The following is a 22304-nucleotide window of genomic DNA, read 5'->3' as shown; positions in this document are numbered from 1 at the left end:
TTGAAGAGTATGGTTACTGTCAAACTCAACAGAAAACAAAAGAACGTACATGTTGTGTGTTCAAGATGACTATATAGCCTCTGCTAGCTTAATTCTAACATAAAATGGGAAACACCATAGGCACATGTGCTAACAATTAGCTTCAATATGGCAGTGTTGTTAATCTTGAAACGATGGATATTTGAAAACTAACGCTGCATGTGCAGCAAGACTTCAAGGCAGATAATAAAACAAAACACATCGTCTCCTTCCCTAAAAAAAATCAAGTCATTTTTTGATTTTTTTCACAAAACATAGAAAAGCGCAACAAATGATTAATATTATATTCAGTCATAGAGTTGAATAATCTGTTTAATGAAGGATGTAGCTGATTTTAGCAGAGACGTTATATAATAATTTTGATCAAAATATTACATAGGCATTAATTTAAGAGGTTGATGGTATATTCTTTGTCCTCTGCGAAGAAAGATTGATACATTTTTTTCACAAAACATAGAAAAGCGCAACAAATGATTAATATTATATTCAGTCATAGAGTTGAATAATCTGTTTAATGAAGGATGTAGCTGATTTTAGCAGAGACGTTATATAATAATTTTGATCAAAATATTACATAGGCATTAATTTAAGAGGTTGATGGTATATTCTTTGTCCTCTGCGAAGAAAGATTGATACTCCTGCCATTCCGATTAGCTGGGAGAGGAGCTGAGCCTGCAGTACAGTACTGTATATCCAAATATCTGTGTGGTACTGCCCCCTGGTGGCTCAGGCGTGCACACTTAAATGAGCAACACAATGTGCATTGAAGGAGAAAGTGTGACAAAACCTGTTCAATGATTATTTTTTTAATTCTATTCAAGGATGTCTTTATGGATAATATTTCCAAGTGCTATTTTTCTCATGAAAAAGCACATGACAAAAATGTTAAGAGCGTGGTCCTGAAACGAATTAAACTTGTATCTCAAGGCACCACTGGACATCATGTAAAAACTATGCACTCTGAGGGAACTTTTGTTCAACAAGTGGACTTAAACCAGATCCTCTTTAACAACAAGGGTGGTGGGGGCTTGGACGGGGGCCACGGCTCGCTGAAAGCTAAATTGAAACATCTCACAGTCATGATGCCATGACTGGCCATTGTTCCAGTGAGCAATGAGATCAAGAAGAAGCTGGAGGAGACGAAGGAGCGCTTTGCTTCCATTTGGCAGCAACAAGCGAGTGCGAGACTGATATTAGGCGGTCTGTTTTGACGCCCTTCTTCCACATAGCCAAAGCCTTGCCTTGCCCCCCCCCCCTCCTCATCCAGCCTCGCTCTCATTCTCCCGCATCCCCCCTCCCTGGGAAAACAGGGACAACAAATTAGCCTTTTTTTCTCTGCGGGACCCGGGGAGGAGGACACTTGGACAGCCCTCAGAGTGTCCGCCTGGCGTTCCCATGCACCCCTCTTGCCCCTTCCCCTTTCAGAAAGCGAGGAAGCAGTCATTGTGCCAGCACCTGTCTCTGAGGAAATTGGTAAAAGTGATGGCTTTGTTAGCCATCTCTATGGCAACCAGGAGAAAAGAGCGGGGGCCAGCTCGCAAGAATTGGGGAAGACATTAGAGGGGGGGGTGGGTTAAGGGAAAAAAAAAGGGGGGAGCGCGGGTCAGGGCGCTTGACAATGAAGTAGCAGTTGCATCGCTTTTGGCTTGGATCTAGAGGAGGATGTGGTGACTTGCTGTGCATGCATGTGTACGTGTTGGGAGGGTGCATTGTGTGTGTTCATTCAATTCCATAATAAGGCCGTGTTCACACAAACAAGGGTATTTTGAAAAGAGTGAATGTTTTTATTCACAAATTTGTCCACATGCAAACTGGGTGGGACAAACTACCGAAATCACTATCCAGCCAAAGATAGTGTGTGGTTCACAAACTTTTTCCAAGTTCCGCCTAAAAAAAAAAAAGACAATTTTTCGAGCCCCACCAAAATGTCCAAAATTAAAATGCAGTAGTTAGAAGGACCACTTGCTCGTCAGATGTTTAAAGCCCTCAAAAGTATAGCAACATGATGCAGTTTGAGTAAAAATAAAACAAAACATCTTAAATAATGAGTCCATTAAAATCTATTGCACATCAAAGTTACGTCAAAGATTTGCCTAAATAAATGTTCAAAAACAAACAATTCTAATGGATTAAATGCAGCTGTAGGGAAGTTGTAATCAGGAACAAATTAGGAATCAACTGATTCACTTTGCACATGCTCAGTTTAGTCCTGAGTCCACACCAACCTCACAACCGATCCACAAGTTTGATTCCACTTTTTCCTTCCTTTGTCACTGGTGGTAGGGTGCCATTTCCCAAAATGTATCCCTAACTGGCTAAAATAACCTTTTGGTGCCAGGTTATGGTGCCACCTGTTGTCGCTTCAGCATGCATTTGCTGACTGAAAAGTTTTTTGTTTTTTTGTTTTTTTTCTACGGGGTGGGAGGGTGCCTCTTTGGTCATCCCCACAGTGAGGAAAACAAACTGGATGAATCCTAACGTGTACATGTGGACATAGAGCAGACTACGTCACCATCACTTGCGACTTGTCACCTCGCTGCTGCCCTTCATCTCAGTGGGTGACATTGTGATGGCACGCTGAAAGGCTTGAAGGTCGCGAAGGTCACCTCGCATCATGTCCACTGAACCCCACTCTCTCTCTCTTGAAAATCAAGCAGCAGGCGGCCTGCTGGAAAAAATGGATTCCCAAAGGGAACGATGCATTTTACGCCCAATCATCTGCTCCATCACAAAAGGGCGATGTCGTGCGGACTGTATTCCTTTATATGACATCACATTAGAAACAGAGACTACAGTTCAATTCAAGTGTCTCTTGTGACTGACGGATTCTGCTCGACTTGGAAGTTCTCTTTTTCCTGACTTGATTTCAGTTATCACATTTCACGTGGGATTTTTTTAAACCATGGTCATTACCTCCAAGCCCCATGAGATGGTGCTCTTTCCCTGGTCCTTCTGCCTAAAATTGGCTTTCTTGCTTCACTTTTTTTTTTTTTACATACAGCTAGACTAGACCCCCCCACTTTTTTTTTTTTTTTTTTTTTTACATACAGCTAGACTAGTCCCCCCCTGTTAAAGATTAAAAGACTTTTAACAAAGCGTATGAACGCCAGCCATCATTCAAGCCCGTTTGTTCTAATTTAGGCAAAATTATAGGTGGCACAAACCCAACTATCCCTCTGATAGACACAATTCCTCGACAGAATTTCTAAATTATAGACGAGTCCTTTATGTCCCTTTGCATGGCTACAGGATGTTTAAAAAAAAAAAAAAAAAAAAAGAACTCTTTTGATCTTCCCCTTTGTGATTTCCTCTACACGGGAGGTTTGAAGATGTGATTGATGGCAAGTCTGCTACTGAGCCACAAAACATTCTCATGTCATTATTTTTTTTGGATTAAAGTATTAGGGGAACCCCAATGTCAAGATCTAAGTTTCAGTGTCCCAACAATGAGTGCATTGCAAATTTTCGGTCTATAATCTCGCCTTTGATTTTAAAGTTAAAAAAAAAAAAACAACTTATGTTAATACTTTCAACTGTAAATATACCACAAACTATGTTTATGTGCCTGATTTTTCGAGGCACAACTTTCCACAAAATGTTGACTTCACACTCCAAATTGTTTCACTTTTAGTGTGCTCCACTTCTGAGTTTCAACACTACAAAAAAAAATTTTTTTTTAATCATCGTGGCATCAGTCTTAGATAACACATTCATGTTGAATTGTCACATCACGACAGCTCATTCACAGGCTTGACAAGTTTCACGCCGACCGCACTTCCACTAAATATGAAAACAAAGCAGATGTGTGTGTGATCGTGACGTGAGACGGTCAATCTGCTTATTCTCTCATGCGGTGCAGCACCTCCCTCCCGCTCTGGAACGGAGGATAAAATTTGATGGGCAGCAGTGAAAATAATTGGCTCTGTGTATTCCAGTTTTCTCGCTGCATCTGAATCCGCGTCGATCTTTCCTGACAGCATGTGATAATATTGCCACATGGGAAGCAAAGTGAACACCAGCGGGTTACAAAGCCTTCTAAAAGTGTCTTCGCGGAGCTGTGATTTATCTCCTCTGCTACCTTTCTTGAAACCAAATACTTACACAGTGGATTCTTCCTGGTGTCGAAACCACTAAAATGATCATCGGCCTTGATTACAAACGACTATTTCAAAGAAGAATCTAACAAGCCCCTTTTCAAACTGTACTTTCCTCCCTCTGTCTCGCAGAAACTCAAAGATTTGTGTGTTTTGAGTTTGAAGTCATGGGTGTGAGCCAATGTATATACATTGAGTAGATACACAGGGACATTTAAAGCTAGAGTGTGTACTCCCTGCCCATAAAGTCACGCTCAAGCCTTATTTTTTTATATTTTTTTTTATATTATTGTTGGAGAAGTGAGCACAGTCATTTTCATGTATTCGAATGGAACCCATCATTAGGTAACGTTGGTGGGAGGGAGGGGTAGCAGATGGCATAAATCAAGACCAACCTTATATAAAGCTGAAGTGAGATTCATGTTTGAGTCTTTTTTTTTTAACATGAAAAACCTCACATGTTTGTGATATGTTCCTTTTCCATTGCTTCCATTCTCCAACAAATTCTGGTCACTGAAGTCAAACGGAGCAGAAACATTCAACTCAAAGGCGCAAAGCTGCAAATGTCCTTCCAATCGGTCAGACCAAATTCCAACAATGTCCTGGCGAGTTATGTCCCAAACATATCATCATACACGATGGAGCGTGAAGTTATGTTCATGCTTATTTTGGTTATGACCTGGAGAGAATATTAGCTGACCAGAGAGAATCATGCTGCAGGAACAAAATCATTCACTATACAGTGTGTGTGTGTGTGTGTGTGTGTGCACACACACACACACTATATATATATATATTTTTTTTTTTTTTTTCTCACATGCGTTTTGCAAACATTGGAACCTCAAAGTCAACACGCCTAAGGTTGAACAAAAACCAAAACCGAAAAAAAATTGCTGTTAAATGCAACGTCCAGTTGAAGTTGACGGTCAAACTAAACATCAAACTAAGAGAATTCCAACTCATGTATTTAAAACACCCTCATAGTGTTGCCTCTATGTCCGATAGCTTAATGCTAATGCTGAATAGCATTGATGTTGCGGTGCAATAACCCCTTAGAAAATGGACAGAATACAAACTGTGCAGCAACAGATGCAGCCATTCAATTGAAGCAGTGTGGCAAAATCTGTCATGACTGTATGTTCCTATAAAGTACTACATTATAAAGTGATCATTTTCTTCATTAAAATACAATTTTTTTGGGTGTTTTGGGGGCGGAAGGCTGCAACGTATAATAGGGAACTCCATTTATTTCAGAAGGAAACGATTTTATTCTATTCTTCAAGGACATTTTTAATAAGCCCTATTTTATGTATTTGTGTTGTAACATTTTTATGAATTCATCAGTACTAGAGTGCCATTCCCTCATAATAAGCCACAACTGAAATGCATTCTTTTCATATATAAATGATTCTGCTGTCATTATGTCAATAAATAAGTAGACTCTCTCTCTCTCTCTCTCTCTCTCTCTCTCTCTCTCTCTCTCTCTCTCTCTCTCTCTCTCTCTCTCTCTCTCTCTCTCTCTCTACCTCCCCCCCATCTCCCCTGCCTCACACACATGCACACAAACACCTCAACCTCAAGCCTCACACTAAGTGCAGACAGGACCACACATGAGTCACCTCACACACACGAAATGTTTTGCAACGCTCCAAACATTTATTTAAACATTGAAAGGAAGAGCTTTGTGTGTGTGGTGTGCACACATAGATGTGTACAGTTAGACTGTAGATGCGAATAACACGTCTTTGCAGAAATGGCCAGAAAGTTACACCCCACGTGTCATCAACGAGAAGCTCGAGAGCATGTGTCCACAAAACTTAAACCACATGACATAAGAACAGTTCAACAAATTGCTGAGTAGAGTGATACTTTGACTTAGGAGTTTAATTTGTTCCTTGACAAAGATCGTAATTCAGTTTACACACACACACACACACACACACACACACACACACACACACACACACACACACACATTCTATAGCACATGTTAATAATTGTGTACAATTTAAGAGTACTAATGTATGACGTCTTAGTAGTAAGTGTTGCTTAAGAGCTTCAATTCAATTCCTTCAACGCACTCTTTTTCAAATACATAAATAAAAGTACTCACCGTTTGATTGTGCCAGGGCAGCTGCCCAAATGTTCCTTAAAAACGCATCCATGATACTTCCAGGTTCTGACACAGGCCTGGCTCCCAGGTCTTTCTTGCGGGTAGAGAGAAAGAACCAATTAACAAGGGAAAAAAAAAAAAGACAATTTCAAGGTCTGGTCATGACGACTGTGTAGTCAGTCACGGCATCATATTGCACTTGTTTGTGTCAGTGACGTGAGACATTTTGCAGCTGTTTTTCTAGTGCTGTTGATCAAATCGGCTTTCCCCTTCTGCAACAAAATGACTGTTATTGTAGGGAAAAAAAACAACAAATGGACGCTTGTGCAATACTTCAACTTGTTAATCAAGTGAGGATAAGGCGTTCAAAGTCATTAAAGACACGTCATTTCAAATCAACAGACCACTAAAAAGGAATGTCGTTCTACACATAGTAAATGTGTCTTAGTGCTTTTGGCTGAGAGCGCGGTGAGACATCTTTATCTTTGGATTTTATGTGTGTGTGTTAATCTCTGACATTGGATTTGAAACCGGCTTTTTTTTGGTTTCCGCAGCAGCGGCGTGGAGCCACATTACAAACGCAGACCGCAAAATGCTCTACATATATACAACGCATACATGCAAATGTTTGAGACCACATTTGGATGTGTTGGTAAAGTCGAGCCTCACACACACACACACACACACACACACACACACACACACACACACACTAGTCACACTGTTGCCTCAGCTCTGCACTCTGTCTGGGTGGTCTGCACTGAAAATGTTTATGATCTAAAGTGAGCTAATCCAACTGGCTTGTTTCGCTGAATTGAGAATGATTTACAGGACGCTGCAGTAGAGAAGCAGCCCCGAGGAAATCTTTAGGCTCCATTTCAAGTCATTCTGGGTCCAGACATGCACACTTGTCTCCCCCCCGCCCCGGTTCTCACTGCAATGTGTTTTTGTATTTCTGTCTGGTCCTTGGATAGCCGTCTTCAACTGACAAATTAGCTGCACTTTGACAGCAGGCACACAGCTATTTCCCCCCCACCCCCTCCCCTTTGTGGAAAAGGCAAATCTTCATCATGATATCAATCATGTCTTTCAGGCACTTTGCACTTCAAATAGCATTGACTGTTGACAGCAGGCTTTTCCAAATGCAGTACTTGAAGCCCAAAGTCCAACGTTCCATCTCACAATTTTCTATATCGCTTATTCTATTGAAGATCACAGGGAGTTGGAGCCTGTCCCAATTGACTAGTGGAGGAAGGCCACTACATTTTTTGACAATAGTGGATCGCGCAGGTCCGTTTGTCAGAGTTAGAAGACAAAGACATAACTGTTCTATATAAATTGCATATGACTTTATTGTAGTCCCCCTCTAATTTAATTTATGTATTCTGGCATTGGTGGAGTCGAGAGTAATGTGTATCTCAATTCTCCTCCCTTTCGTTCTCTCAGTCTTCTTTCGAGCAAGTAGCGACGGGCAGTCAAGCTCATCTCCTGGCCAGAGCAAACACAAACCAAAAGCCACATTCCCCGAGCTCAATTTGCTGTTACGTCTCTCTCAGCTCTGTGAAATGGGAGTTATCAAGTTTGAAGTCAGGGAGGACTTGTTGGGTGGTTTGTGCCTGCTAATCCACTTTCTATTACTGTGAATGAAATAGGGAGGAATAAACTAAAAGCTAAAAAAAAAAGGGGGGCGGGGGGCATTCCTTAACGGTGAAGTAACAAGTTAATCAGAAAAACATGTATACTTGTCATTTAAATACCGGTAATAATACTAATAAAAGGATGATCGTATTTGACATCAAGGTTTAATTATGGAATGTTATTAATGAATTACACAAAATTACTGGCATTTATGCAGTTTAAAATAAACAAAATACTGTCTTAAATCACTCTGCAATAAAGTACCGGACAAAACATTGATTATTCTGTAGTGTTTTTTTTTTTTCTTTGGGGAACTTTTCTGTCCCCGGAATTGTTTCCAAGTCGGACATGTTACGGTGGAACTACTGTGATTGCCGGATACAGCAGAAGTTGTTCATTGGGCTTATTTGCGATCTCAAAGCGGCAAGTTGAACTCTCACCGTGGGGGGTTTATTTTAGACACTTTACGGTCGTTCGCTGTCGAATCCCAACTCTTCGTGACCCGTCGGCGAAACATGAGTCTTGTGGATTATGCTACTTGCTAACTGTTAGCTGAGCCGCTAACAACTCTTGACAGCAGTCCCATTCAATGTACATGTGTCGACCAACAAACGCTCACCCGGGATTCAGGAGTCACTGAGAGGTAAACTTTCACAAACATTTCGTGTCCTTCATTTGCTTTGTCTTGTTGACGCATTCATGTGCGAAGCATTCTGTCAGGATTTTGATTAACTCCCGTTTCAACCGAGCTAGATTAGCATGATCCCCACGTTTACTGTCAAGGTTTCTCCGCCCTTTCACACATTTCATCATTCACCTGACACTTTATTTGCATCTTTTGTGTGATATTCGTCTCTCCTTATGATGGCGTTATGTACACATATCTATTTGAAACACGGGATTGTTACTGTTGTGCTGACAATCCTCCGTATGGCTTTAAAGGCTCTCAAAAGGCTTTTTTTTTCATAGTTATCTGAGAATTTCTTTATATTATTCTAGAGGGCTGTACAGAGCAGTATGTAGTTAACACGTCTGTCTCACAGTCTATGTCCTGGATGATTGTTGTGCTATTTTGCTGTCATAGTGGTAGCAGAAATGTATTTGTTTTCTTTCTCGCACAGGTGATTGAAATAAATTGGTGTCTCTTTCAGTCATCCCTAGCATACAGCATGGAGCTGCAGGCGGTGATGATGGCGGCCGGCGGGGGCTCACGGATGACGGACCTGACGTACAACACCCCCAAAGCGATGCTTCCCGTTGGCAACAGGCCTCTGATATGGTACCCTCTAAACCTGCTGGAGAGGGTCGGCTTTGAAGGTGAGAAGCAGGCCTTTACATTGTACGCCGTGTCTGTGTTGCTATTATTTATCTGTATTTCTGAGCATGTTTTTAAAAAAAGGCTCACATTACATATACTATATCAATAGAATAGTTCATACTACCCACATATGTATGTTTGTTTTATTAGGGAGGTTTTGATACTACTTTTTTTTCCAGACCAATACCAGTATGAATAATCAAACTTAAAACGTATACGTTTTAGTAACACCACTCTTGTGCTGTGACGTGCGGTTGGTCCAGAAACACTTGGCTTATAAAGGGATTTGTTGCAATGTGCTGTTCTTGCCAGTAAACAGAGCCGCTCATTGTAAAAAAAAAAAAAAAGCCTGTTGCTTCTCACGGCCCTTAATAAAACTACATTTCAAATATAATCACCATGTGTGGCCGGTACTTCTTTTTACTGTGTGCAGCCAGCTAGCCAAAGGCCTGCAATTTAATTTTACTAGGCTGACACAGCAAGTGAGCAAATGCATTACACAAACCATTTTATACAGATAAGGCTGCAATTCTTAGATGCATTAAAGAGGTCTGCCTCTGTTATTATCCACTTAAAGTGAAGCTTAATTTTGGTGGATGAAATGTGCCGTGATCTATTGGACCACATATGTGCCATTACGAATCATTATAGTCATGAAACTGCAACCCGCTGCACCCAATTGGTGCACTCTCTTCGCCTCAAATTGCTCTGAGGCACAATTAATCAAAAATCAATTCCACACAATCGACACACTTGTTAATCCAGTGATTCCCAACCAGGGTACCGTGAGAGCAAATTATCAAATTTCACCTAATTGGCGAGAAAGTTGTTTATGAATGACAAATAATGTATCTTTGTCCATGTATCTGTTCCACAAACTTATACTGACAAAAGGAACAAATAAATGATCTTCTATTAGATGGCAAAAAGTATGAAATTGAGATGTGTGTCCTCTTTTTGTGACAATATTGTTTGGCGGTGTGCTGTGAGATATTTCGAACTTAAGATATGTGCCTTGGTTCAATAAAAGTTGAGGATCACCATGTTAATCGAAAATAAATCGAAAAACCATGCGATCTGGGGTAAAAGTTTTAATACACAACACAAATGAGACTCGGGCAAAGTTTGATTGTATATGTGACGTATTTCTTAGCCGTACAGTGGGAGGCCTGACGTACATATAAGCAGCAGGATGTACAATCTTACTGGCTTAAGCATATCACATGACTATATAGGTCAAGATAACATGTTTTCCTTCCTTAATGGTCATTACGCAGTTCTTCATTGTCGTTTGTTCTTTGCTTTGTCTTCAGAGGTGATCGTGATTACCACCAAGGAGGTCCAGAAGATGATGAGCACCGACCTCAAACTGAAGATGGACGTGAAGATGAAACTGGACTTCGTTTGCATCCCGGAAGATGAAGACATGGGCACGGCCGACGCACTCCGACACATCCAGCCGAAGATCAAGGTGTCACGCATGCAAACATTGAAACAATTATTCTCATACGTGTGTTACAATGACTTACGCTACGTTTGGTATTATACCTTATAGTATAAGGTATAATTCCGGACTATCAGCCGCAATTTTCTCAACTTTCAATGATGTCATAAATATGGACAAAGTACCTTTGACATTTGACCGACCTCTCACCCGAATGGTGACTAAGAAAGGGGAATCCCAGCATCAGGGTGAAAACAACTGGCCACGACAGAACGTATTTCACTTGTGTGTTGAGCTGCACAGCCTCCGGATGAAGGCTTCCACCCATGGTGATTTTTTAAATGGATAACCTTGCCAAAAGAAACACTACCGAAAGGAATCTCTGTGAAAGTCAACAAAAAAAGGTGGATGATAGAAAGCCTAATGAAGGATTGGCTGACACTCGTGCTACGGCGAGTGAGCGGGGGGGGGATTTTTATTCTTTCCACACACACATACACACACACACACACACAAAAATGCTTGTTTTGGCTTGCATGAGAGCCTATTTAATCGTATCTTTGAAAGAAGCCACAAAGAGAACAAACTCCATTCTTGGGGGCACAACGAACCGTTTTCAGTCACTCGACATCAGTGCGAATCATATATGGTACATGCTAACAATACGGTATAAATATACGGCTTAAATGGTGTATCTGTCACAGACCATTGCACACTCACCTCAGCACCTCAAATTATGTTCAATTGCTAGCTTAATATGCTAAAACGACTCTAATATATTACATTGTCATCATTTAAAATACCTTAGTAGAATACGGCACTGCCTCGTAACCTCACAATTTTCACGATTCGTCTTCAAAAATAAAAAACATCCAGATAGGCTTTAATGACGCCATATGGCTTGCTTTCGCAAAAACGAGGAAATAGGCGGCGTTTCTTACTTCTCAGACACTTTGAGTGTGGCAGGGTGAAATCTGTCTACCATCAAAAATAATTAATGAATATGATAATCGATTAGTTGCCGATTAGTCGATGAATCGTTGCACCTCTACTCTGATGTACAGTAAACAGAGGACACCCAGGTGACACAAACGGTAGCTGAGGTTTTCGTTGTATCCCTGACTCCCAGTCTCAGTTCCCACCACCCACCTCCTCTCCATCCTGCCTGCTGATGCGGATCCTGCTACCCATCCCTTCATCAAATTCTTTCCAAGCAGATGAGGTCACAGTTTAGATGGCTGATCTGCCAGCGCATTCATTTATTCTCATCCTGTCCTCGAGCACATCTGCGCACCACTTGTGTATGGCTACTTGGACTCCTCTAGCCTAGCGTAGCTCCCGTGGCAATACTGATGTGATTGCATGAGCAAGTAGTCCCTTTGTTTGAGCAGATTTCATTGATCATTAGAAAAAAAAAGAATTATCAATGAATTGCTGCACGAGGCGTACGATTGTGATGAGTATTTTTTTTTTTTTTTTTGAGATCCACAATAATGGAGTCACATCCTGTCCCAAATTAGTGAGCGCAGATTGCATAAAAGGGATGACTCCATAGTCTTTAAAAGCATTTTTAAGCTGGAGAAGCAGCAAGCTGTTCATTTGCTTCGGGTGCATGTCGCGTATGGACACATCCCCAAACACAAAAACTTCACCGAGTAGTCAAATAAGCACCGCTGATCAGAAACTCGCTAATCTGTGTCGCCAACCAAGGCCACTGCATCTGCGGCTTTTCCGCAAAGCAACCGCTGGCTAAATTAGGTAACAAATGTATTGGGCATGAAGGAATTGCGCCCTCTGCTGGTTGCTTCCAAGCGGTGACAGCCACACATTTCGTTTTGCAAGACTTTGCCTCGATCAGTAACTGTCACACAGCCGTCTTAATTATGCTCCCTGCATAAAGATGCGTTTTGACAGGTTGTCTGTCCCCCTCCACACTCTTCGGCATTTGTAATCATAGAGAATCTTATTATCCCCCCACCGCCCTCCACCTTCACCCAAGAGTTCTTTATTTAACCCCTAGTGTAACCGCACGCAAGCACACTCCAATCGGACAAGTTCCCTCACGCTCCCGTTGAGGATATTGGAGTCCGTAATCCTTTGAGCAGCCAGATAGATTAGAGGCATTGAGTTACACACACTCTCACACTGGAGGCTGATGAGTGAGGGACCATAACCATGGCCTGCCAAATCCCAGCAGTGGAATCAATCAAACTGTCAGTCTGGCGCATGAATACAGAATAGACACACACATGCACACACACACACAAGCCCATCTCTTTATACTAACAACCTTCCATGAGGGGATTTTGTGTTACCGATCAAACAAAATACTTAGAATAATCCATCCGCGCTCTCGGGGAGCAGGGAAGTTCTGTTCCCTGAAAAGAGAGATTACAAGCAGCATATTTTAGTTTGTCTAGTGAAGCCTATGCCTGATTGTCGCCAAGGTCTTTCACGTTAAGCACAATGAGTGAAATGTGTACTTAATGTGCACTTTATTTTATTTTTGTATGGTTAAAGCCTCTTGGACATTTTTATCACCACCATTTTTATCACCACTCACTTTTAATCACCTGGAGTGAGTATCCAGGCTGACTCAGGTTCTGTTCTTTGTCAACATTCAAGCTGCATGACAAAAGGTGAAAGAGAGAGACATTGGGATGAGATGGCGAATGGTGCTTGAATGTCTTATTGATCAACATGTCACATACGAAACCTCAAGTGATGTTGAGAATAAACAGAACAGAATTGGGTCATTGGGTGTTGGTGGGTTGACAGGTTGGGTCATCCCTTCCATGGACACCTGTAGTGGAATGGGAAGAACACAAAGCGTGCCGTAACTCAAACGAGAACACACAAGTCTCGTTGTCCTCCGGTGTTATCACACACAGTTCAATGCAAACGGTGGCTTCGCCAGTGAGAATACCAGCATTAAAATCCAGGGACCACAGCGTGCAATTTATGTCCTGTTAGAAAGGCTTTCAGAGAGGAAGCTTAAAAAATAAATAAAAGACAGCGTGTGTGGCAACGTGTGTGTGGTCCTGACCTGTCCAGAGATCCTGGCTGTTGAAAGGCCAGAGTGTCTCTGTCTCTACAGCTGACTCCACTCCGCCGTCGCCTGTGAGTGTCCATGTGTGTGTTCTGTCTCGGAGCATGTGTACCAACCTTCCTGTGTGTGTGTGTGTGTGCGTGCGTGCGTGTTAAGACTGAGTGGAGAGTTGAAAGGTCTCTGGGGTCGCCGCGCCGCTAGATCTTCTGCAGACGACCGCAGCCTTGCAGTGGCAGCTTCCTGTTGCCAAGTCCAGACCAGGCTATGCTAAAATTTGCCACCGGGTCACGTACATGATCCTTGAAACTCTTTCGTACGCTCCCCTCACGAACATACCGCTGCACCGCGCTTGCTGCAATGCACATTATATCCAAATTCATCTGTGTCTTTTATACACCAATTCGTTGTAATGACTTCTGGTTACTTGATGGAATAATGCCCATTATTGTCTTAAGATACACTGATTCTTGTGTCAAGGGGTGAAAAAGAAATAAATGGCATAATCTGTAAGCGACAGCTATTTGGAGACCGCTTCAAGGTGTGCTTTAGACTTCAAGTTTCTCCGGCCTACAACACCACCAAAATTGCTTGCTCATGTCACTATGAAATCGCCATCAACGCCGTTTGACGTCATGGGGTCACTGCCCACGGCGTTCTGTCGGCACGGCATGGCAGCACGTGATTGTGTTTGTCGACGATGCCCTTGCTCTTTATGGTGCAATATGAAAGGCCTTAACTGGCCAAATACCTTAAGACAATCATTAGGGCACGCCCTTTAAAGATATACAACACATACAATGCTTGAGTTGTGATTTTATGGAAACAGTTTATTTCTTTACATTTCTCTTTTCTGAGTGGAGTTCGGTTTTTCTGTATTAAAAAGACTACAAAAATGGTGCCGTTTGTTTGGCGGCTGGAACGGATTAATGACACTTCAGTCTATTTTCATAGAGAATGTTGATTTGACACACAACTCAATTCAGTTACAAGCTTGTGAAAGTCCAGGTTCCACTGTACTTACAACATATTCGTCCCCATTCCTCCTCCATTGTAGGCCCGAGCGGAGGTGTCTCTGCCAATAAGAAGGCGGTGGGTACTAATGGTAGGATTAGTCCTCACGCTGACAGCCCTGCATCACTGAGCAGACAAATGGCTACTGGGAATGGAGGCGCAAGTTAAAACGCGTACACACATACTCCTGCTCACACACACGCGATGTAAGTGGAGGTCTGTTAAAATGACTGATGCTGCTTGCACGCCGATACTGTGTAAGTGATACCTTAATGGACTTCTCAAGCTGAGTATGGATGTTACGAAGTATTTAGTTTTCCTGTATTACACAGGACCTGAGATGCAATCGTGGCTAGCTGGGTATAGGTCAAATAGGTAGGATGGGCAGAAAAAAACCCATGTACCGGTAAATACGTGAACAGTGAACTGCAAATATCCCGGGACTGGCGTCTCTTCATTTCATGTGATGTGTAATAGAAAACAAAAGCAAAGCAGGTTCCTAAAACAATTCTTGTGTTTGTTTCTTTCTCACTTACCTCCTCAGACGGACATCCTGGTGTTGAGTTGTGACGTGATAACAGACGTGGCGCTTCACGAGGTGGTGGATCTGTTCAGGGCCCATGATGCAACATTGGCAATGCTGATGAGCAAAGCCCACGAATTCACAGAGACTGTTCCGGGCCAAAAGGGCAAGAAAAAAGCAGGTTAGTGCCATTTTCTCCACGATTTGTGTATATGTATTGTCGCTGAATTGACTCGTGTCATTTTCTATGGTTTGAAAAAAAAAAAGTCATTGAGTGTTTTATTTGTTTCTCTGCAGCCGAGCAGCGAGATTTTGTAGGCGTGGACCAGTCAGGCAAGAGGGTCTTGTTTATGGCCAATGAAGTGGATTTGGAGGACGGGCTATCGATTAGGAAGTCCATCTTGAACAAGTCAGTAAGCCGATGCTTTTTAATACTGCAAATTTTATCCATGGAATTTCCAATCCATTAATAAATAGCCGAACGTCTCCAGTGTATGCAATGTAGCACACGCACTCTTCACGACTACATTCCACCTCGTTTCGGGGGACCAGATGTTTTGGTTTCTAATGAGGGTTTCTGTAGCTGGTGTGTGTGGGATATTTGTTACAGGAAGGGACCGTGAGGTAGGTTTTCATTTCCTCGTCCTTAAATGCACGTATGAGCGCGAGCGGCGTTTTGGGAACTCGTAAATACTTCATAGAGCCAAAGCCACTGTAAATTCTGGAAAATGAGAGCAGGGTCCAGAGCAGCTGCTCGCAGAACGACCTTGCACAGAGAACTCTTCAGCCACTGTCCTCACACCCACACAGGCATATTTTGCTCATATACGCATTCTTCGTAAAGAAATGCTTTTTGAGTCGCACAAATACATTCAGGACATGGTGCTGGAAACAGAAGGAAAGAACCTACTTTTGTGATGTCATTACGATATGTAGGTGCCCACAGCTAAACATTTGTGACTTTCATTCTTGGTCTTAAAGCCTCCAATTATACAGAAGTATCAAACAATTACACAAGCAAACTATACAAAGTGAACAGTACAAAAGTGTTTCTATGTCAGGAAATCAGAGACTAATTTCCGGAGTTTGGGATTTCTACAAGCCACTCGTGGGTAGTTTATAGGTCGCGGGAATGTTTTACGCATCAGTTTTCCTCTAGCCACTGGTCCCATCAAAAGCACATACGCGTTTTTATCATCTGTGTGTTTTTTTTTTTTTCCTTCCCTTTTTGGTGTGCTCACTGAGCGTTTGTCCACCATTTGTAATGTTTTATTGGCCTTTCACGAAATAGTCTTGATTGATGATTGTTGAAATTGTCAATCAAATTACATGAAAAGATTCATTCAGGGTTACTTTGCAAGGACGTTAAAGCTTCAAGTCCAGTAACTGCTTGTAGTTTGGTCTTTGTTTTCAGATTTTCTTTCGAGGCTTTTTTTTTTCTCCAGATTCTATCAAAAAATTCTCTGCAAGTACTCTGAAAAAATATTGTTGATAAGAAATCTCAGTACTGTTCTTTGTTTGACTATCCCGTTGTTTACCAAGCTCGCTGAGTGCAACTCATGTTGAAGTGTTTGGTTGGGCCTTAAGCTAGTTTGTTGATGTTTGTGAGTATCATCGCGTCATCTCAGTGACCCTTTAAAAATGTTGGATGAGAGATCTTGTTTGCATCTGTTTCCAATGATGGCACATACCTGTTAATGTCATCAAGTCACAGGCTGAAGCCTCTTAATAAAGGCGGAAGGCGCTATTGGCGTTAATGCAAAAACCTACATTTGTCTGCACTCTGTGAAGTGAGGTATGTTGTATCTGCGATGAGTTATATTCCGTTTTGTTTTGGTGTATGAAAATATTTATTTTTCATTCATTTAAAAAAAAAAGTGATCATTTAGGATTTAGGAGACGTGATTGCTCAAATCTTAGATTTGGAAAATATGTCAGCTCGGCTCTTCTTTTCCTCACTTGGCCCTGAACCTTTTTATACATGTTTATTTCATTATGTTACACAGGCAAGGATCGAAGCTCATGGTCCGGATCATCAGTATTACGAGACTGTTCTTATTCCACCATCAGTGGACCATGTGTGGTTTTTAAGCTGCGTCAGATATGAGAATCAAAATAAAATGCATGAGACTATCTCGGCATTAGGGGAATCACAGGCGTTTTTATTTTGCAGGCTGTAACCAAATACCCTAAATAAGCCCCTCAGCCATGTTCGGGTCAGCCGAGGAAACCTGACTAATGAGGGTTTTAGCATTCCGCAGCATCCGACTCGTCATGCGCTTCTGCTCACGACTAAACTGTACATCATGCTGCGTGTTTTAGAGCAACAGAGAGTGAGCTGTGGCTCTTCTACCCTGCTGAGGATTGTTGACTTTAGTAGCTAGCCATTAGTCCAAAAATTGTGTCATCCTCGCCTGCCAAAGGATGAAATACCTGCTTCTTCCCAACAGCAACTTCTGTTGCGACCACAAGTCCTGCGGCTGCTTGTGTTACACGGAACTCCCGCTAAATGGCAGTTTATCATTCGTGCCTCTGCTCTATCATGTATTCTATTTATGTATTTATTTTTGGCGGTGTTTCACAATAAGCAGGCAAGTAGAGTTGTCCACTTTCAGTTGTAGCGCGATGTTGTGCTGCAACATGGCTAATAGCAAGAAGGTCGACTGCAAGAATTGCAGCGCAGTTGAGAGCAATTTAGGAGAGGCAGAAAAGGTCCCCAACTAAGCTCCAGTAGTAGTCGCGATGCCCACAGATCAAATCTGTGCCTGTGGGTAGTGTTGCATACCTTTTCCTCAGGTAACCAGGCTTGTTTATGTGTACGCTGTCAGAAAGAAGAAGCCAAGCTAACCGCAGCAACAACTGTTTATGCTCTGCATGCAATAGCGCGCCGCATACGCGGTTCAAAGGCCAACTTCAAAATAAACCTTACATGTGGACATGTGGACATCAACGCCTTGGAACGCTTTTATTTTTCTTTGGCAGCGTGTTGCGGCATAACGGCTGACTTGACTTATCTTCCAAACTCGGTTTGTCATCACAAACTTGTCACTACCAACGTCAACGTCACAGCGACATCCTGAAGTCACTTTCAGTTGCCAATGAAGTATTCACTCCTTCTTTCCTTATTTTACTGTCAGTGTTTGACTGCTGTGACCACATTCTTTCACCCAAAGCTTGTTAATTCCCCTTATTTATTTGGATGTTACAACAAGAGCTTAACTTCTGTCCACTTCCATTTCATGTGCTGTTCATGCGTCAATCCACAGATCGGATGAAAACAACTGGTCTTGGTTTCATCCTCCCCCCTTTCTTCCGCCTGTCTGTGATGGACAGCGATGTCACAAACGCCGAGTCCGATTTCCAAGAGGAACGCACCTGCGTAATATCTGATGAAAAAAAAAATCCATTAAAAACACCCACAGAGCAGGTCTTTGTGTGTGTGCGCGCACATGTGGTTTTATGCTCTTGAAAATAGCGTCACACGGAGGAACACACGCAGTTTGATTGATGGCATTTGGTTGTAAAATATGTGTGACCGAGCGATCCTCCTGAGTCACACTTGTCAGACTGCTTGCAGGTTAACGAAGAAATCAGAAAGATGGTCAATCCATTCCCGAATTTTTTAGCAACTTCCCCCCTCATTGACTTGCATATAGTGCTTCAATTATCGCAATTTTTCAGTGTCATTTTATATACTTCCCGATTTTTGCAATGGTTTGAATTTGCCAGGGTTGTTAGCAACACTCTTCTCTGTGGTGTGTCAATTTTAAATTGAGAGACTTTAGTTGTTTTGTTAATTAAAACAGATGCTCATCGCTAATGTCGATGTTTGTAATTATTTGTAGAGTATATTAATCATTCAAACCACGGTATTTTTTCCCACCTTTTTTTTCCTTCTTCTTTGTAAACACTAATAGTCGTCATAATTAATAGTAACGCTCAGCTCTCAGGCAGCCAGTCGGGCTTGCGGACATGGCACATCAGTCATATTAAAGCGTCGGGACTTGCCAGACATTCTTTTAGTTCTGTTTTGGAAATGAAAATCAAGGTTTTCGTGTCAAAGCTTCACTGTGAACACTGAACCGCCATGTCTGCTTTTCATTTTGTCAAAGCTGCATGATTGTTCCGTGGTAATGAGACACAGTCCTTTCCAATCAATAGCTTCCAACCAAAAAGAATCCAAATAACTAACTACAGTGTGTCCTGGAAAATGTTGAGCAGTGGTCTTTGAGTATTACATAGTTAACGTTTGGCTTCGTCTGTTTTAGGAAGGGCCCCCTCCCCCACGCACCGTGTGTATTTTTTGTTTTACGATCTAATAATTGAATGGGCGCTGGAAGAGGAGTATGTGAATGGCATCGGGGGGGGAGTGTGGATTCGTTTATTGAAGCCTGAAGGATGACTTGCTTTTCTTTGGCTCTCGCTTCATAAATGTCGTGTGTGTGTTAGCGTACACCCCTGCCGACATAAACCTGTCTTCCCCCTAAACCTGATACAGGGTAGAAGTATTTCTATTCGATCGATGTGTTTTACACTGGGAAAAAAAAAAGTACTTAGATTTCCATTGCAACGGATTAAAATGTGGTCGATTGATGGAATTTTCCTACTCTTTTAGTCATGTTATACCTACGCAACCGATATCCAAGTCCAAATTAAGTCAATCTAATGGACCCAAAAGATTTTTTTTTTTCGTACTTAGTTGCTTCGCGTGTGGGGAGAGACGGCACAGTTGAGTCATTGATCAGCCGCTCTGAACTTGTTGGACAATTTCCCATACCTTTCACGTGTTGTAACAACTTATGAAGCTATCAAAACTCATTTGCCTCATAAAATGAAGTCTGTCTGTCTGTATAGCTAGCAAGTTGGCAAGCTAGCAATTGAAAGTGTTGCCTTCAGGGACGGTGTGAAAACAGCCAATTAAACTTGGCCTGCAATGCATCCATCCAACTTTTTTTCCATCGATCTCTGTAGCATGGGTAGCACATCTGCCTCATGGTTCTTGTAATACGAGGTTTTTATTTTTTTATTTTTTTAACACTTGGTATGGAGAAATTCATGTTACATTACTTTAATATTGCAGTACTTGGATGACGTTACTAAATACATTTTAGAACAGGTAACACGTAACTATCAGAGTACATTTTAAAACTAACCCTCACAGCCCATTGATTATTTTTTATGTGATTACCCTATTTTGGTCATTTGCTTCAAGATGTAATCAAATGAACTATCAGTCATGGCCAATCAGTTCAGCAACTCTCTCTCTCTCTCTCTCCACCCCTAGACATCCAAGGATGCTCATCAAAACAGGCCTTGTGGACGCCCACCTTTATTGCATGAAAAAAGCAGTGGTGGACTTTCTAACAGACAACAAGTGAGTTCATCCACTCCTTCTCCAATCAGAAACATGCCGTTCCCCCCGTGTAACTTTGAAATGTCTTTCCAAGCAATCTGAAATATTCCGCATTTAACTCGACACGCTGGCTTGCGAAACACTGCCCAGACTCGCGCATTCACCGCTTAATCTGTAGCAAATGTTCAAGAGGGTTACGCAGCGTGTGAGGTTTTGAAAGGTCCTGTTAGCAGGGTATTCTACGAAGGTGTTAATTTGTTTTACGGCGTGTCACCGAGCCAGGCTGTAAGGCCTTTAGCCTGTGAAGTGGAGCGGTGTCACCTGGCCGCCCGCCGCTCCGTCCCACTGGCTGGACTGCACCGAAATTTGGAACGATTTGGCCTCCGTTGTGGAAATAGGCATTCACAAAGGTGTCCAACCAAAAATCAACCCCGTTTCAGTTTCCTCCTCAACATCGTGTGAATGATAATAACGGAAAGTGCTTTTTTTGTGTGGCCTCTTTTGTGTCAAAGCTTTTCAAATCATGGGATTTAACGTTGCTGATTGTTTCTGGATATCGTTCAAATTCCAGAATTGGACTAATGACTATTCAGTTTGGTCAAAATAACAACACCAATGGACCTTTACCAGAAATGATTGGTCAAAATAACAACACCAATGGACCTTTACCAGAAATGAGTAAGCTGCGTTGTAGTCACAGCAAACATCACGAAAGGAATTAATCCTTTGACCGCTTGGCCAAAAGACACAACTGCAATGAAATTCCAGCAGCCAAAGACTTTTTGCCACAGCTTCACGAAACAAAATTTCTCGATTCAACTGCCATTCCAACACTAATCTCTTTTGGCCAAGTCATTTCAATAAAGCAACAATTTGCCAGGTTACACATTTTTATATGCAGTTTGCTCTCTGTCTTTTTGTTATTGGACTCTCTCGACACCTCTCGTTCTCCCTTTCCCTCCAGAAGACATGGACACAGTAACTGTTGTTTTTCTCCTGTCATTCACATGGAAATTCGAATCTTCCCCTTTAAAAGAAAGTAAGGGAGAGGGTGAATGAAAGGGGGGTGCCGAGTGTTGGATAGGAACACCGAGCACAGCAGTGCTGTGCATAGAGGATAACCAAATAAATTACATCCGTAATTCATCTTAACATGCTCATGGAAGTCATAAGAGAGATTTATTCATATCTTGTCTGTTTATAAAAAAAAAAAAAGTGCTCCAAGGCTTCTCTTTATTGCAATAGTACTTTTACAGACGTTGGAATACTCCAAAGTTGGATGTTTGTGGAAAATATAATGTTACATATAACATTAATGTTGTCAGCGTATCCACTTAGTTAATTTAACTTGTAAGGGAGGGGGTGGGTGGGGGGGGGGCATGAGCTTCTTCTCGCTTACCTTTACCTTTTCCAAAACTTGATAATAATAAGCATGCTGAAATAGTGACATTCCTGCTTTACATTATTGCTAAACAAGCTCCTCCTCTTGACTGCAGATCCATTTCATCAGTCCGTGGCGAGCTCGTGCCATATTTGGTGCGCAAGCAGTTTTCCAAGGCAAGGAGCAGTCCAAAACCAAAAGATGACACTGATGAGCAGAGCCAGACGAAGAGTGACAACTCTCCAAACAACGGTTCGCATCACGCGCAGAGAAAGAGCAGTGTTTCCGATTAATGCAACTTCCATTTGCTCTAAATCAACTCTGGACTCAATTTGTTCTTC

At 41.9% G+C, this 22304-nt stretch overlaps 1 protein-coding gene across 3 annotated transcripts in view; it reads left to right on the top strand.

The window, feature by feature from the left end:
* The window catches only part of eif2b3 (eukaryotic translation initiation factor 2B, subunit 3 gamma), a 58669-nt gene that overhangs the window by 25622 nt on the left and 10743 nt on the right, over positions 1-22304 (top strand). Inside the window, exons 1-7 of one of the 3 annotated variants that reach the window (XM_019871656.1) lie at positions 8220-8526; positions 9034-9201; positions 10516-10673; positions 15251-15410; positions 15527-15638; positions 20514-20603; positions 22079-22215. In XM_019871656.1, the coding sequence (XP_019727215.1) occupies positions 9054-9201; positions 10516-10673; positions 15251-15410; positions 15527-15638; positions 20514-20603; positions 22079-22215 (805 nt within the window). In that variant the 5' untranslated portion in view covers positions 8220-8526; positions 9034-9053. Of the gene's footprint in view, positions 1-8219; positions 8528-9033; positions 9202-10515; positions 10674-15250; positions 15411-15526; positions 15639-20513; positions 20604-22078; positions 22216-22304 lie in introns of those variants that run through there. The other 2 variants (XM_019871658.1, XM_019871657.1) reach the window with 2 other exon arrangements.

The sequence above is a fragment of the Hippocampus comes genome, unplaced genomic scaffold (assembly GCF_001891065.2).
Source record: "Hippocampus comes isolate QL1 unplaced genomic scaffold, H_comes_QL1_v1.1 scaffold217, whole genome shotgun sequence".
In the NCBI taxonomy this organism is placed as follows: domain Eukaryota; kingdom Metazoa; phylum Chordata; class Actinopteri; order Syngnathiformes; family Syngnathidae; genus Hippocampus; species Hippocampus comes.
The sequence above is the reverse complement of the archived record's forward strand: the minus strand, read 5'-3'. Positions and strand labels throughout refer to the sequence as shown.